The sequence below is a fragment of the Macaca fascicularis genome, chromosome X (assembly GCF_037993035.2).
Source record: "Macaca fascicularis isolate 582-1 chromosome X, T2T-MFA8v1.1".
Taxonomy (NCBI): domain Eukaryota; kingdom Metazoa; phylum Chordata; class Mammalia; order Primates; family Cercopithecidae; genus Macaca; species Macaca fascicularis.
In genome coordinates, this window is record NC_088395.1 from 77,103,153 (window position 1) to 77,116,966 (window position 13,814).

Consider the following 13,814-nt stretch of genomic DNA (forward strand, 5'->3'; position numbering starts at 1 on the left):
CCCCAACTGTAAAATGGGGATAACAGTAGAACTTACCTCATAAGGGCTGTTGGGAGAATTTTAAAAATTTAATGTATATAAAGTATTTAGAATAGAGCCTAGCCCATAATGCTATAGAAGTGTTAACTATTATTAATTACAGTAGTATTTAAATATTCAAGAATTTGCCTCAAATTACAATGAAGAACCTACTTCTATGTGCTAAATTTTCCTTGGAAAAATCAACAATTAAACTTAAATATGATTTTCCCATTTAGAGAAATCCTGGAAATTTTTTAGGGAAATAAAAAACGATTGAGTTAAAAGTATCATTACTTTGAAGCTTGTCAGCTTGTTAGCTTACATGAATGACACATGAAAGTTTTCAGTTTAATAAATAAGGAAATAACACTTAAATTTACTAATAGCTTATTTTTATAGTCTGCATTTTAATTGAACATTCCTTCATAAGAGTCTTAGTAAATGCTCAACAGTGTCATATGAGACCTTATTGTGTGACCTTGCTATTAACTTTTGATAAAGTGCCTTCTAAGATCTTCTATAAAAATTGATGGAGGTCTTAAGATGGGTGAGAGGGCATCTACTTTATTCCTGAAGTCCTTTTCTATCCTTTATTGAGATTGAGAACAGCTGTTCCCTGGCCTTTATTTTTCTCTTTTTCATAGCCTTACAACTATTCATTTTCCCCCTCAGTCTTCCTCAGATCAAATCTTCATATTTCTTCTGATCTTTTTTTAACCAGTCCTGTTTTCCAGTCTTTTGAACATTTCATCCCACTGGATTAAAACAAAAAACAAAAAACATATCAAGTGATATGTATACATTCCAAAGGTTCTTACCTATATGTATTCCTTCAAGCTATTTCTGACCCTCCCTTTTCCTCATATTTGAAATGGACACCATTGTTGTCTTGACTCACTCTAAGCAATTTAAAATTGATAGACAAATGAACAAGAGGCTATGGGTCATAAGTTTCAAGCAAAGCAAGCATTTAGAAGGGAGCACTTATTTATAAAGAATTGTGAAATGTTTTCTTAGTGGCTACTGGTCATCATTTCAACTTTTTGACTTCTCAAATGCTGTTTCCCTAAACTTTACAGTAAATGGGAAATATATTTATGTTGATTAGGTTGAATTTTGACCCTGAGTGGTGTCACTTCTACCTCCCCCATACCTCTCCCTTCTCTACTTCCCTAATCTTTAATGAGGGATTGAGGGTGGGAAGAAAAGGGAGACAACATGTATTTTAGCTCCAGTTAGCTATAACTTCATACCTACAGGACACAAACAGAAAAGATCCTAACCAAGAGTCAAGATAGAGGTTAGTCATTCCTGTTGCAACCATATCTGTCTCTGAATTATTACCTTTTTCCAAACCATTGAAGTACTTCAGAGATGTGTTTATTGTACACCCAATATTCTACCTGAGTAGGAGGATAGATTGGGTTGGACACACTTTTCCCAGACTTTTGTGGTATAATTTTAACTTAATCCCCCTACCTATCCAAAAGGGCTATGGGATATATTTTTATCCACCTTTGATATAGGTATTATCAATCAGATATTTTTCTAATATGTTATTTACTTTGTTTTAGTGTAGAACCATCAGAGAATCTACAATCCCTAATGGAGAAGAATCAGTCCCTGGTAGAAGAGAATGAAAAATTAAGTCGTGGTCTGAGTGAGGCAGCTGGTCAGACAGCCCAGATGTTGGAGAGGATCATTTTGGTAAGGCCCCAAGAATAAACTACTAGCAATCTGAACATTTACTGGCTTTAGTTTCCAAAATATTTAACATGCTTTTCATTATGAGAGACAGGTTATGTTGAAAGAAATGTATTTGTATTACCATATCCTCCAGAGAGTCCCTCTGGGGTAAATATGTGGGCTTATAATCAAACATACAAAAAAGTTAAAAGAATTGTACAGTGAATACCTATGTATCTACCACAAAGAATCTATGTAAATCCCATTTTAAAATAGATTCATTTAAAAATACCAGAAAGTAAAGAACCAAGTACCTCTATCACCTTAAGTCCTGCCTAATCTTTATCCATAATACTAAGTAACCATTCCTTCTCTGAGATTTTAGTTATTTTCCATCTCTCTTCCCCTAATGTTGTCACATTTCATATCCCATACTAACAGCTGCCATGGTGAGATATAACAGCTGGGAAATTAATTTTAATTCATTTTCCATATGGTTGATTTCCAAATAGTGGATCACTATATAACTGATTACATGAGTTCTGACTCCTACTACCTGCCTGTCTGTCAGTAACCTCCTGGATCAGTGCATGCTGGCTCTATCACTAAGGTTTTTCTACTAGTCTAAATACAACTCAATTTTTGATAGCACGGCTATTGCCAGAAGCAAAAATGAGTTTCCACCAAAATATAATTGAACCTCTGTAATATATACACCTTCATGCATCAGTGTGCTCTCTAGTCAAGGAAGATAAGCTGCTTAAAGATTTCTTTCAAGTGGCCTAAATCCTACGTCCATTGTATTGTCCATTACTAACAGAGGGTGAAAATGGGATAGAGGGGATTTTTATATACAGTTTTCTGTCTCCAGTGCTGTATTTTGTGCTTTGAAGTAACTCTAGAAGCTGCGTTTCACATGTATGTGAATGAGGCTGATGTAACAGAAACTACTTCTTATTCTAGCCACATACTCATCCGACCTTTATAAGGTTGTTACAGTCTCTGCCTGATAGGCTTATTGTTTGATATCCTGTCAGAACTTCATAACAAGCACAACATTTTTGTCCTATATAAACAATTCTTTCCAGATCTGTTATAGCATCCAGCATGTTACAGATACTGTGATTGAAATAAAACTGAAAATATCAATCACCCTTCCCAAAACGTAAGCTGCCTTCTGCCGTTTCTTCTTTCTCTACCATCATTCTTGTGCCGTACCCTTTTTCTTGCTGTCTTTTGCTAAAACTAGCCTACCATATCAGATAGTATAACTTAAAAAAAAAAATCTCAGCTCAAATTTAGTGTGAGGCCCTTTTATGTTTTAAATGCCCTTATGCTGGGACTAGGGAACAGTGTAGTGTAGGAGGCAATTTAAAGTAAGTGGGGGGTTTTTTTTGTTGTTTTTTGTTTTTTGTTTTTTGCAAACAGCAGGGACTAACATGCCAGGAAATATTGCTTTTTCCCCCTAGTTGCAAAGTTCTCTATGGAATTAAGGCTTCACACTCCACCCCATAGTCTGAGTTTCATGGCAAGCATAAAACCCAGCTGCTCGGATGCTATTTTTAGTAGCTCATGTTGACTGAAGGGCTAATTTCCATGACTCTTAAAAAACACATTTTTCACAAAATAACCAAAGCCCACTAAATCCTCTGTTATAGCAAAGGAGACAGCCTCTTTACCTAGCTTTTAATTCATAGGAGTAGGAGAGCATAATTATGTGAGGCTGTCAGGCACTGCCACTGATGATCTCCTGGGTCTTTGTTGCAGACAGAACAAGCGAATGAAAAAATGAACGCCAAGCTAGAAGAGCTCAGGCAGCATGCGGCGTAAGTTGCCCACCAGATATTTGTTAGCAACCTATAGCACCTTAGTATATAATCATGGAGCCTCTGGCCTTTGTCATATGAATAACCCTTGGGTTCTTTTTGTTTGAATTTTCAGCTGCAAACTGGATCTTCAAAAGCTTGTAGAGACTTTGGAAGACCAGGAATTGAAAGAAAATGTAGAGATAATTTGTAACCTGCAGCAATTGATTACCCAGTTATCGGTAAGCCAAGTAGGGGCAGTGTAAATAGGCATATTACTTTCATTTGTTTCTCTTGACATATATGAGCCTTTCTAACTCTGTACCTTTTGCTGAAAAAACTAGATTGTGAGCTGCTTGAGGACAAGCATTTGATATGATCTGAATATTGAGTTTGTTAAAACACTCATAGGTTACATATATAATGCACATTAGTATTTCAGTATTCTAATCAAATACCAGAAGCAACAACATAGCAGTGCAAAATTGCCTAGGTAGCAAGAGCAGCAGTCATTGATTTGCTGTCCTCACAGTGTAGGCTAACTTAAAAAGAGGTCTTGTATCATACCCCAATTTTAAAGAAACTAAATTCTGACAGCTTAAAGCAACCAGGGAATACCATAAGCCTCTTTTATAACCAATAATAAGTAAGTTTGAATGTTCTACCATAAGTTCCCATTTTTGTTTATTTTTAGAACCATTATAGTAGTGGCAGGTGTGTTTTGGGGATGGGAGTGGTTATTTGTTGTTTTTCCCAGAAGAAAAATTTTCACAATCCCACTACCCCTAAAAATCTATTTTTGTTTTGGTGTTCCATCTCTTAGTCCTTAGGCATATATGCTTTAAAAAAAATTGAAATTATACTATAACATACTATGTTAAGTGGTAATGGTTGGTTTTGTTCCGTCTACACTCTGTTGTTTATTATTCTGAAACAGTAATGTGTATGCAAATGCCTGGTGGTAATTCCTAGCTTTTGGGCAGAGATTTTAATTTTACCAGAACCATGAGACTGTCATCCCTGGTCTTGCCCAGTGTTTTCTAGAGTTGTCAATATTGTGTCACAAAATTATCCACACATAGATTTATTCTTGAAGAGGAAATAAAAAAGTGTCATACAATATTGTCAGGACTCATTATGATGACCAGTTCTAAAACATTAAATGAGTTAATTCCCCAAAGACTGTTAGGCAGTGTTTTAGAATAAGGAGGACTGTAAAGCTGTCAGGAGCTGTCCAAGATGACAGCTCATTTATCTAACAGGGTATAGTAACTGAGAGCCTGGGCTCTAGAACCACACAGACCCTAGTTTGCAGCCAGTTCTGCTACTTCCTAGCTATGTAATCTTACTAAATGCTGTATTACTGTCAAAAGGAGATAATTTAAGTGATTCAAATAGGGGTTAAAAGAATTATTCGGCCGGGTGCAGTGGCTCATGCCTGTAATCCCAGCACTTTGGGAGGCCAAGGTGGGCGGATCACCTGAGGTCTGGAGTTCGAGACTAGCCTGGCCAACATGGTGAAATCCCGTTTCTACTGAAAATACAAAAATCAGCCGGGTGTGGTGGCATGCACCTGTAGTCCCAGGTACTCGGGAGGCTGAGGCAAGAGAACCGCTTGAACCCAGGAGGTGGAGGTTGCAGTGAGCCGAGATTGTGCCACTGCACTGCAGCCTGGGTGACAGAGCGAGACTTAATCTCAAAAATAAAAAGAAGAAGCAGCATTATTTAGCTGATGCACTCAGGGCACGCCTGAACTCCAGGTAACTTCCCAAGTAAAGCAAGATTGGAGTTTTATAGAGTAAAGAGAAGGAAGGGGTGTATGTTCTTGTGGTTTAGCTCAGGTAACAGTTTTTTATGTTAATTGCTGTGAAACTTTTGGTTGGAGATTGTTTCATTTTTTTATACCTCTTCCTCAGGAACATACTGGTGCAATCCTATCCTGATAACTGTTACTATATTTTGAGAGATGTTCTTACAAGCCTTGCAGTTTCTCAGTTGGTCAAGGTTCACAGGTGGGAGAGGTGGCAAAATAGGGAGAACAGGGAAAGGAGGCAAGGGTTGAAGGCAAGGAAAACTGGGAACCCTCTCTCATGTGTGTTTTCTTTTATATCAGCAATATGAGCAAAGTGCAGTGGGATCATAAAACAAAGGGTGATTAACTGTTAGTCCAGAAAATTCAGGAAGGCATCATAGAAGAAACTGGGTCCTAAAAATGAATAGGAGTTTGCCATGCAGACAAAAGGGAAGGGACAGGCCAATTCTGGGCGCACTGCTTATGAGTTAGCCCTGCTCCACAAGGAAAATTTTAGAAGTTTTTATATAAAATAAATAAAGTTTTTTAAAAAGGGACTAGACTATATATAGAGGAAAAGATATATATAAAAGCAAAGAGGTATGAAAGTTTAAAAAATGGAAAGAACTTCAATGTGGCTGAAGTATAGAGTACATGTTAGACAACGGCTATCACAAGGTTAAATTTCACCATTTATAATGCCACTCAAATGCAACTGAAACATCTGATATATGAAAACCTTGTGTGAGCTGCCTTAGTATTAAGATAATCTAGGCTGCAGAAGCCCACTGGAGCCAAAACTTACAAGCTCAGAAATAGTGACCCAGGGTACCCACCATTGTTCATGGCCATCACACTGATCTTAGAGGATTAATACCACCTCATTTCTGGGGCTTTGAGTCACATGGGAAAGATGAAGGAAACCCGTGGAACCAAATTAATAGAATAAAGCATCTTCAGTGAGAATCTGGCAATATGACTGGTGCCTGGTGTGCCTGTAGAGGGAGTTGCTAGTGGTGGCTGGCTCAGAGGAACTCTGCAGAATCACTGTGTCTGCCACTAAAATGTACTTGGCACACACAGTAGGAGGGTGCTAAAGATTGCCACAAACTGATGAAGTTCCTGCCTTCCATCCACTGTCACAGTTAGGCAGAGTAAGCCCTTTTATCCAGGAGTCCTGCTGGACTCCTGAATCAGAGTTCTCCACATCTATTGTTCGGAGACCCTCCCAGCTATATATTTTTTTTTTGGAAATACACAACAATGTATCCTGTGGCTTTTATTAAGACTCACTACAGTGAAAGCAAAATGTTTCAAAAGTAAGTGCTTGTGCCCTTCATTCTGGATTAAAACTATTTTTATTTTAAGTGACTAGTGAACACCCCCTTTTCCATTATAAAGGCAACCATTGTTCCTAGATATTCTTCCTGGGGCCTTAAGCGCTAAACTGTACCATTTCTTCCTTTAAAATATAATTCAAGCAAACCTCCTTGTACAGTTACCTGTGAGGAAATTCAAGCAGTCCTTTCAGTTCCTACAAAATCAAATGATCTTTTTTGTTTATATCCCCTCCTCCAAGACCAGTTCCATAAAAAGCATTTTGCACGCCCAGTAATGGTACAGCCTACAAACACAAACTTCATCTTGGAGGACATTGCTGGTTGATGTAGCACAATGTACCCTGGCCTTGTTTCCCTGACCATCACCTTTTTGAAATCACAATTTTTAAGAGGTTCTTGGTTATAGTCTTGGAATCAGGGGAAAGAGGGCTGTGAGACTGAAATAAATCTTATTGTTGTATATTTACATTTAGAATTATAGAGGCAGAATTCTGCCATGTTTATGCAGAACATGTCGCCATAGCCCTAAGCTTAAACCTTAGTATTGTAAAATTTCTCTGGGCCAAAAGCCAAAGATAAACCCACAGTAACAACATATCTTCTTCAAGGATTAGCCCATCTACTTTTGATCCTAACTGTCTGGAAGGTACTAGAGAAAGTCTCCAAAGGCCAGTGTTTTAGGCCCTAATAATCTAGGATAGGCCTCTTATTAGTCCTTATACTGAAAATTGAAACATGGGAGGGAGGAAAGGGTAACCCTTATAGATTTTTAAAATCCTTTTTAAGAATAATTTAGTATGTCCTGCACTTGGAGAGTCACCAGTACTATAAATCATTATGAGAAAGGATATGGGAATACTGAAGCTTCCTTTAAGTTCTCTTTGAGCCTCACTGGTTGGGAGTTTCTGGGCAGAGTAACGGAAATGCTTTGTAAATAGCACTTATTAAGGATCTCTTCAGGCCAGGCACAGTGGCTTACACCTGTAATCCCACCTCTTTGGGAAACCGAGCAGGTGGATCCCTGGAGCCCAAGAGCTTGAGATCAGCCTAGGCAATACAGTGAGACCTTGTCCCTACAAAAAAATAAAATAAAATTAGACCATCCTTCATGACATAGTGAGACCCTGTCTACAAAAAAGTTTTAAAATGAGCTGGGTGTGGTGGTGTACACTTGTAGTCCCAGCTAGTTGGGAGGCTGAGGTGGGAGGATCATTTGAGCCCGGGAGGTGGAGGTTGCAGTGACCTGAGATGGCACCACCGCACTCCAGCCTGGGTGACAGAGCAAGACTCTGTCTCAAAAAAGAGCGAGAGAAGAGGGGTCTCTTCACTCCTCACATTAAAGGTACTAGAAGTTAAGTTTCAACAACTATGTAATGTTTCATAGGGGTGGTATAGAGACTCCATGTGCTAACCCTAAATTCTTAGCTGTTGAGCTAATAGCTCTTTCACCTGTGACCTCCTTAATTACATGACTTCCTGGAAATAATTCTCTTTTCCCGGGGCTTTGGAGAATCACTTACACAGAAGTGGTAATCCATGTCTTACAATACCAAATAAAGCCTAAATTCCAGTGGTGAGAACAGAGCTTGCTAGTATGATAGCCTGTAAACAAATTAGCCCTATTAAGTAGTTTTAGGTTTCCCTTCTAGGTGGCAGTTGTTTGAATGCCCCAAAAAATAATTTGCCAAAGAATTAGCGCTTACCCTTTTCCTCCTAGTTACCTGGAGTAATACCATATGATCTGTTCTTTTTTTATCTTTTTTCTTTTTTTCTATTTTTAGATTTAGGGGGTACAAGTGCAGTTTTGTTACATAGATAAATTGGGTAGTACTGAAGACTGGGTTTTTACTGTAGCTGTCACCTGAATAGTGTACTTTGTACCCAATAAGTAATTTCTCATCCCTCACCAACCCCCAACCCTTTCACTCTTCCAAGTCTCCAATGTCTGTTATTCCACTATGTCCATGTGTACACATTATTTAGTTCCCACTTATAAGTAAGGACATGCAGTATTTGACTTTCTGAGTTATTTCACTTAAGATAATGGCCTCTAGTTTCATTCACATTGCTGCAAGAGACATGATTCTATTCTTCTTATGGTTGAGTAGTATTCCATGGTGTGACTACTACTATTCCAGTAGTAGTCCATGGTATTTCAATGGATGATTGGATAAATAAAATGTGGTGTGTGTATACACTTAGATTGATTCCATATCTTTTTTTTTTTTTTTTTTTGAGACGGAGTCTTGCTCTGTAGCCCGGGCTGGAGTGCAGTGGCCGGATCTCAGCTCACTGCAAGCTCCGCCTCCCGGGTTTACGCCATTCTCTTGCCTCAGCCTCCGGAGTAGCTGGGACTACAGGCGCCCGCCACCTCGCCCGGCTAGTTTTTTGTATTTTTAGTAGAGACGGGGTTTCACGGTGTTAGCCAGGATGGTCTCGATCTCCTGACCTCGTGATCCGCCCGTCTCGGCCTCCCAAAGTGCTGGGATTACAGGCTTGAGCCACCGCGCCCGGCCTGATTCCATATCTTTATGATCAGTTCTTTTTTTTTTTTTTTTTTTTTTTGAGACGGAGTCTCGCTCTGCCGCCCAGGCTGGAGTGCAGTGGCCGGATCTCAGCTCACTGCAAGCTCCGCCTCCCGGGTTCACGCCATTCTCCTGCCTCAGCCTCCCGAGTAGTTGGGACTACAGGCGCCCGCCACCGCGCCCGGCTAGTTTTTTGTATTTTTTAGTAGAGACGGGGTTTCACCGTGTTAGCCAGGATGGTCTTGATCTCCTGACCTCGTGATCCGCCCGTCTCGGCCTCCCAAAGTGCTGGGATTACAGGCTTGAGCCACCGCGCCCGGCCGATCAGTTCTTATTTACATGAGGGACAGAGGCTGCAGTACCTTTATCTGACTTCATGAGCATATTTTTCTGGGAGTATCCATCTAAGGCATTTCTTTCTTTCTGTTTTTGTTTGTTTGTTTGTTTGTTGTTTTTTCTTCATGATGGAGTCTTGCTCTGTCACCCAGGCTGGAGTACAGTGGTGCAATCTTGGCTCATTGCAACCTCCGCCCCCCAGGTTTAAGCAATTCTCCTGCCTCAGCCTCCAGAGTAGCTGTGATTACAGGTGCTCGCCACCACGCCCAGCTAATTTTTTTTGGTATTTGTAGTAGAGATGGGATTTCATCATGTTGGCCAGGCTGGTCTCGAACTCCTGACCTCATGACCTGCCTGCCTTGACCTCCCAAAGCGCTGGGATTACAGGCATAAGCCACCGTGCTTGGCCAGGCAATTATTTCTTTATAGAGGAAGATCCTACTACCTTGACTGACTATAAAAATAAAAAATAACCATTCTATTTACTTTTCTGATGCATTGCCGTTATTCGATATGTCTGTTTGTAGAATGGTATGCCCCCATAAGAATTGGCTAGACTTGTACATTAGTAGAGGTATACTTAGTGGTAGATGCATAAAAAGAAAGGGTAGAGTCCATAAAATGGGTTAAACTTTGGCCTGTTGGAATGGCTAAATGTTTCACTCTGGCCCAACTGTCTGTGGCAGGGCTTCAGGAGAAGTGCAAGAAATATGTCAATTGCCACATGACCTTATTTTTTATAAAAACTACACAATTGTCCTTTATAAAGAAGAAAGACTCTTGAGAGATGGGAAATGGAAACATGTGGCTTTTGGGATTTCTGTGACTATAAAATGGGTTCAGTACCTTAAACGGTCTCTGTATACACTTGAAAAAAATTAACAATAACCAATATAAAATCCACTAGTAAGCTTTACTTCAGACTCTTTCCCTAAACCAAAACATTTGTTACTGCAGGATGAAACTGTTGCTTGCATGGCTGCAGCCATTGATACTGCGGTGGAACAAGAAGCTGTAAGTAATTGGTCCCTTTGTGTGGAACCAGGAGCTCTAACTGCTGTTTCCTATAATTTATCACTCAACTGAAAAAGAGAACCTGTGATTGTTACCAACCTCCGTAGAATGCCTGGGAAATCCAGAAATCTTTAGTGTAAATCTCAGCTTCATAAAACCCCTACCTTGCATAGGCTCTACCACTAATAGTATAACTGGTAATGGGGGCCAGGACTTCTCAAGGATGTAATGTTCCATATTTGCAACCCAGCTTACAGATTTCTTGTTAGAGGCTAGTATTCTGCATCAACCGTCCAGCAAGTTAAAAATGAGGAGAGGAAAAAAATGAGGAAATTATGGCAAAGTCAAAAAAGCATTAGAGGAGAAATTGAAGAGAATTTTTTCTCAGCATAATTTTCTATGGATGAGATATTAGGGGCTAAAAGAACCAAGAAAAATAATTTGAGTGTTCGGATCACAAGGATAGATAAAATGTATTAGATGTTGACTAAAGGTTATAAAGACAAAATGAAAGGCTGGATGATGGATTGCTTGAGACAGGCTTTTATCCCTAAAATGAATCTATGTCAGTAGTTTTCACATTCTGAAAGAAGGAAAATACTAGATCAGGTACTAGAGGTCAGCTGTGTGAGAACAAATGAACCCTTTTCTCAATTTCCAGGACCTTCTCTCCTGTAAGGACCCCTTGGAATGAGGTAAAAGTAAGAAATGCCATCCAGATCAACGAAGGAAAGAGCAAAGAAACGTAGTTGGTACTAAAAGAGTCCATTAAAGTGTATAAGAAATAAGGTGCTTGAGAGAGCAGGGAACGAGGCTAGCTCAGTTTATTTCAGATACTTAAAACAAATGTATGCAGAGCCACCGTTGTAAAGGAACAGAAATACTGTTAATGGAGAAGTGCCTGTGAGACTTGATGAAATAGTGCCTAAGGAACTTCATTTGCTTGTTTCTCTTATAAATCGTTATCCTGATTTTTTTTCCAGCAAGTAGAAACCAGTCCAGAGACGAACAGGTCTTCTGACACTTTTACCACTCAGCATGCTCTCCGTCAAGCGCAGATGTCTAAGGAGCTGGTTGAGTTGAATAAAGCGCTTGCACTGAAAGAGGCCCTGGCTAGGAAGATGACTCAGAATGACAGCCAACTACAGCCCATTCAGTACCAATACCAGGTAAACTATTTCCTAGGGCAGTATTTATTCATGTCTACAGTCTCTTAAACTGAATGGGAAGAAAACAACAAGCATACCATTTTTGATGATGAAAAGACAACAAAATGTATATAGTATAATGGGAGTTGTACTGTTGGTTTAAAAAGAGGATACATTCAGGACAGGGAGCCTGTAATTTTGTTCCATTTAATCTATCTAATGCCTTACCTTATGCCACAGGTATTTAATAAATAGTTTGATAACGTTATAATAAATGTGGTCCCTACTTACAGAAAAATTATATTCTAATAACTATGCTTGGATTCTGAGAAAAATACATCTTTTGGTAAATAGTCTGGGTTATAGTATGAATTATGAAGAGACTAGTGGATGTCACATGACTTGACAAATGGCTAAACTTTTTTCTAATAGTAGTTCTAAGTGACCTTTGCCAATTAATAATCAGGTCTTTACTTAAAGGCAAATCCTTGGCTTTCAGGTTACCCACAAGAAATGGCCCTTGCTCCAGACTTATTTTCCCTTGTAGACCAGTGTTTCTCATTGTTTGTGATTACAGACAAAGGGATATTAGGATGGGTGGTAGGGGGAAGAGTGGGTTGTTTTCCCATCCAGCTATATCCTACTACTCCCAAGGTATTATATGCTTATATTGAGGAATAGCTCTAGTACCCATGCTTTCTTTTCCCCCCATGGCAGCTGTTCATATGACATACTTTCTTTCCAATCTATAACCATTAAAATCACTTTATAAGTTTACACTGTACAGTTGTTCTCACATCTGAAAAAAGACACAGGGGCAGGGAGAGCTTTTGGATTGGATTCTAGTTGTCCTAGCACCCGATCCATCCTGGGAAGGAGCCTTTTGAAGACAGAAGTGGGGAGGAGAGAACAGTGGACAAGAGAGGTGGACAGTTGGCCCAAGGATGCCCTTGGTCCCTTCCCTCCTGAGGGCCTTTTCCTTGGGGGGTCCCCCAGGGCCCACGACTGCAGGACCTTCACCAGGAAACCAGGCTGAATGGGAAGAAGGTTCACAGTATTGGGGGCTGGGAAGGGGGGCCAGAATGAGGAGGAAGGACAGCTTCTGGCTGTCTTCCCAGCTGCTGGGGGTTGGAGCTGTTTTTGTTTGTTTGTTTGTTTGTTTGTTTGTTTGTTTTTGGCACTGTCTACAAGGTCTTCCTGGGGTTGGGAGGAGGAGGAACGGGGGGGTTAGGATTCTTTCCTTGTGGAGTTAGGATTCTTTCCATTCGAAGGCGGGCCATCTGGCCTATGGTGAGGTTCCCAAGGGATAAACAGTCAGGGTCTTCTGCCTCCTGCCTCCCCAGGACTTCCACCCCCTGCCTGGCTGGCATCATCTAGACAACCTTTTGTAGAACCAAGACAAGTGAGAGAGGTGAGCAGAGCTGTAACCAAGCCAGGAGCAGGGAAAGAAAAAAAATGTATGCTTTCTCCAGGCCCTCCAACTTATCTTCCTCTTCCAAGAGGAGAGACTATAGGGTTGGTTTTTGTTGGTGGTGGTTCCCAGTCTCAGGAGTCCAAATGAGGCTAGTGTTTTCCACCTGTTCTTGGTCTAGACAGCCCCAGTCCCTCCCCAGGCTACACTAATGACTGGCCTAGATCAGTAGTTGGCAGATTCTCATGCATGTCAGAATCATCTGGAAGGCTCCTTAAAACCCCAGCTTGCAGGTCCCCACTCCATAAGCTCTAATTCAGTGGGTCTTGGGTGGGGCCAATAATTTGCACTTCTGTCAAGTTCCCAGGTGATATTCCTGCTGCTGGAATGCAATACAAGAACCACTGGCCTAGAATGATGCCCACAGTCACATCCTCAGCCACCTGGTGCCTCCTGGGCAGTACTAAGGAGCCGGGCCACAGCTGGCAAAGCCCAGCCTTAGGGGTACCGACATCACCTGGGAAGCTGCTGGGAATGGTCTAGGGGTGAGCCCCCGGTGCAGAGAAGTAAACTAAGGCACAGCGTTCAGCGACAGAGCTAGGAGAGGAGCGGGATACCAGGGCCCAGTAGAGAATGGATGGGGCTGCAGGACCCTACAACAAATTCTCATGCTTTTTAAAAAATTACCAGCTCTCATACATTTTCAGAGTAAAAACAAAAAAAAAGTGATTCTGCT

General features: G+C 40.5%; 1 protein-coding gene across 2 annotated transcripts in view; it reads left to right on the forward strand.

Moving 5' to 3' along the window:
- The window catches only part of KIF4A (kinesin family member 4A), a 133,074-nt gene that overhangs the window by 59,240 nt on the left and 60,020 nt on the right, over nucleotides 1-13,814 (forward strand). For both annotated transcript variants that reach the window (XM_074029486.1, XM_005593863.5), the window contains exons 11-15: nucleotides 1,596-1,728; nucleotides 3,475-3,533; nucleotides 3,649-3,754; nucleotides 10,463-10,519; nucleotides 11,503-11,688. In XM_074029486.1, coding sequence (XP_073885587.1) covers nucleotides 1,596-1,728; nucleotides 3,475-3,533; nucleotides 3,649-3,754; nucleotides 10,463-10,519; nucleotides 11,503-11,688 — 541 coding nt within the window. The remainder of the gene's footprint in view (nucleotides 1-1,595; nucleotides 1,729-3,474; nucleotides 3,534-3,648; nucleotides 3,755-10,462; nucleotides 10,520-11,502; nucleotides 11,689-13,814) is intronic.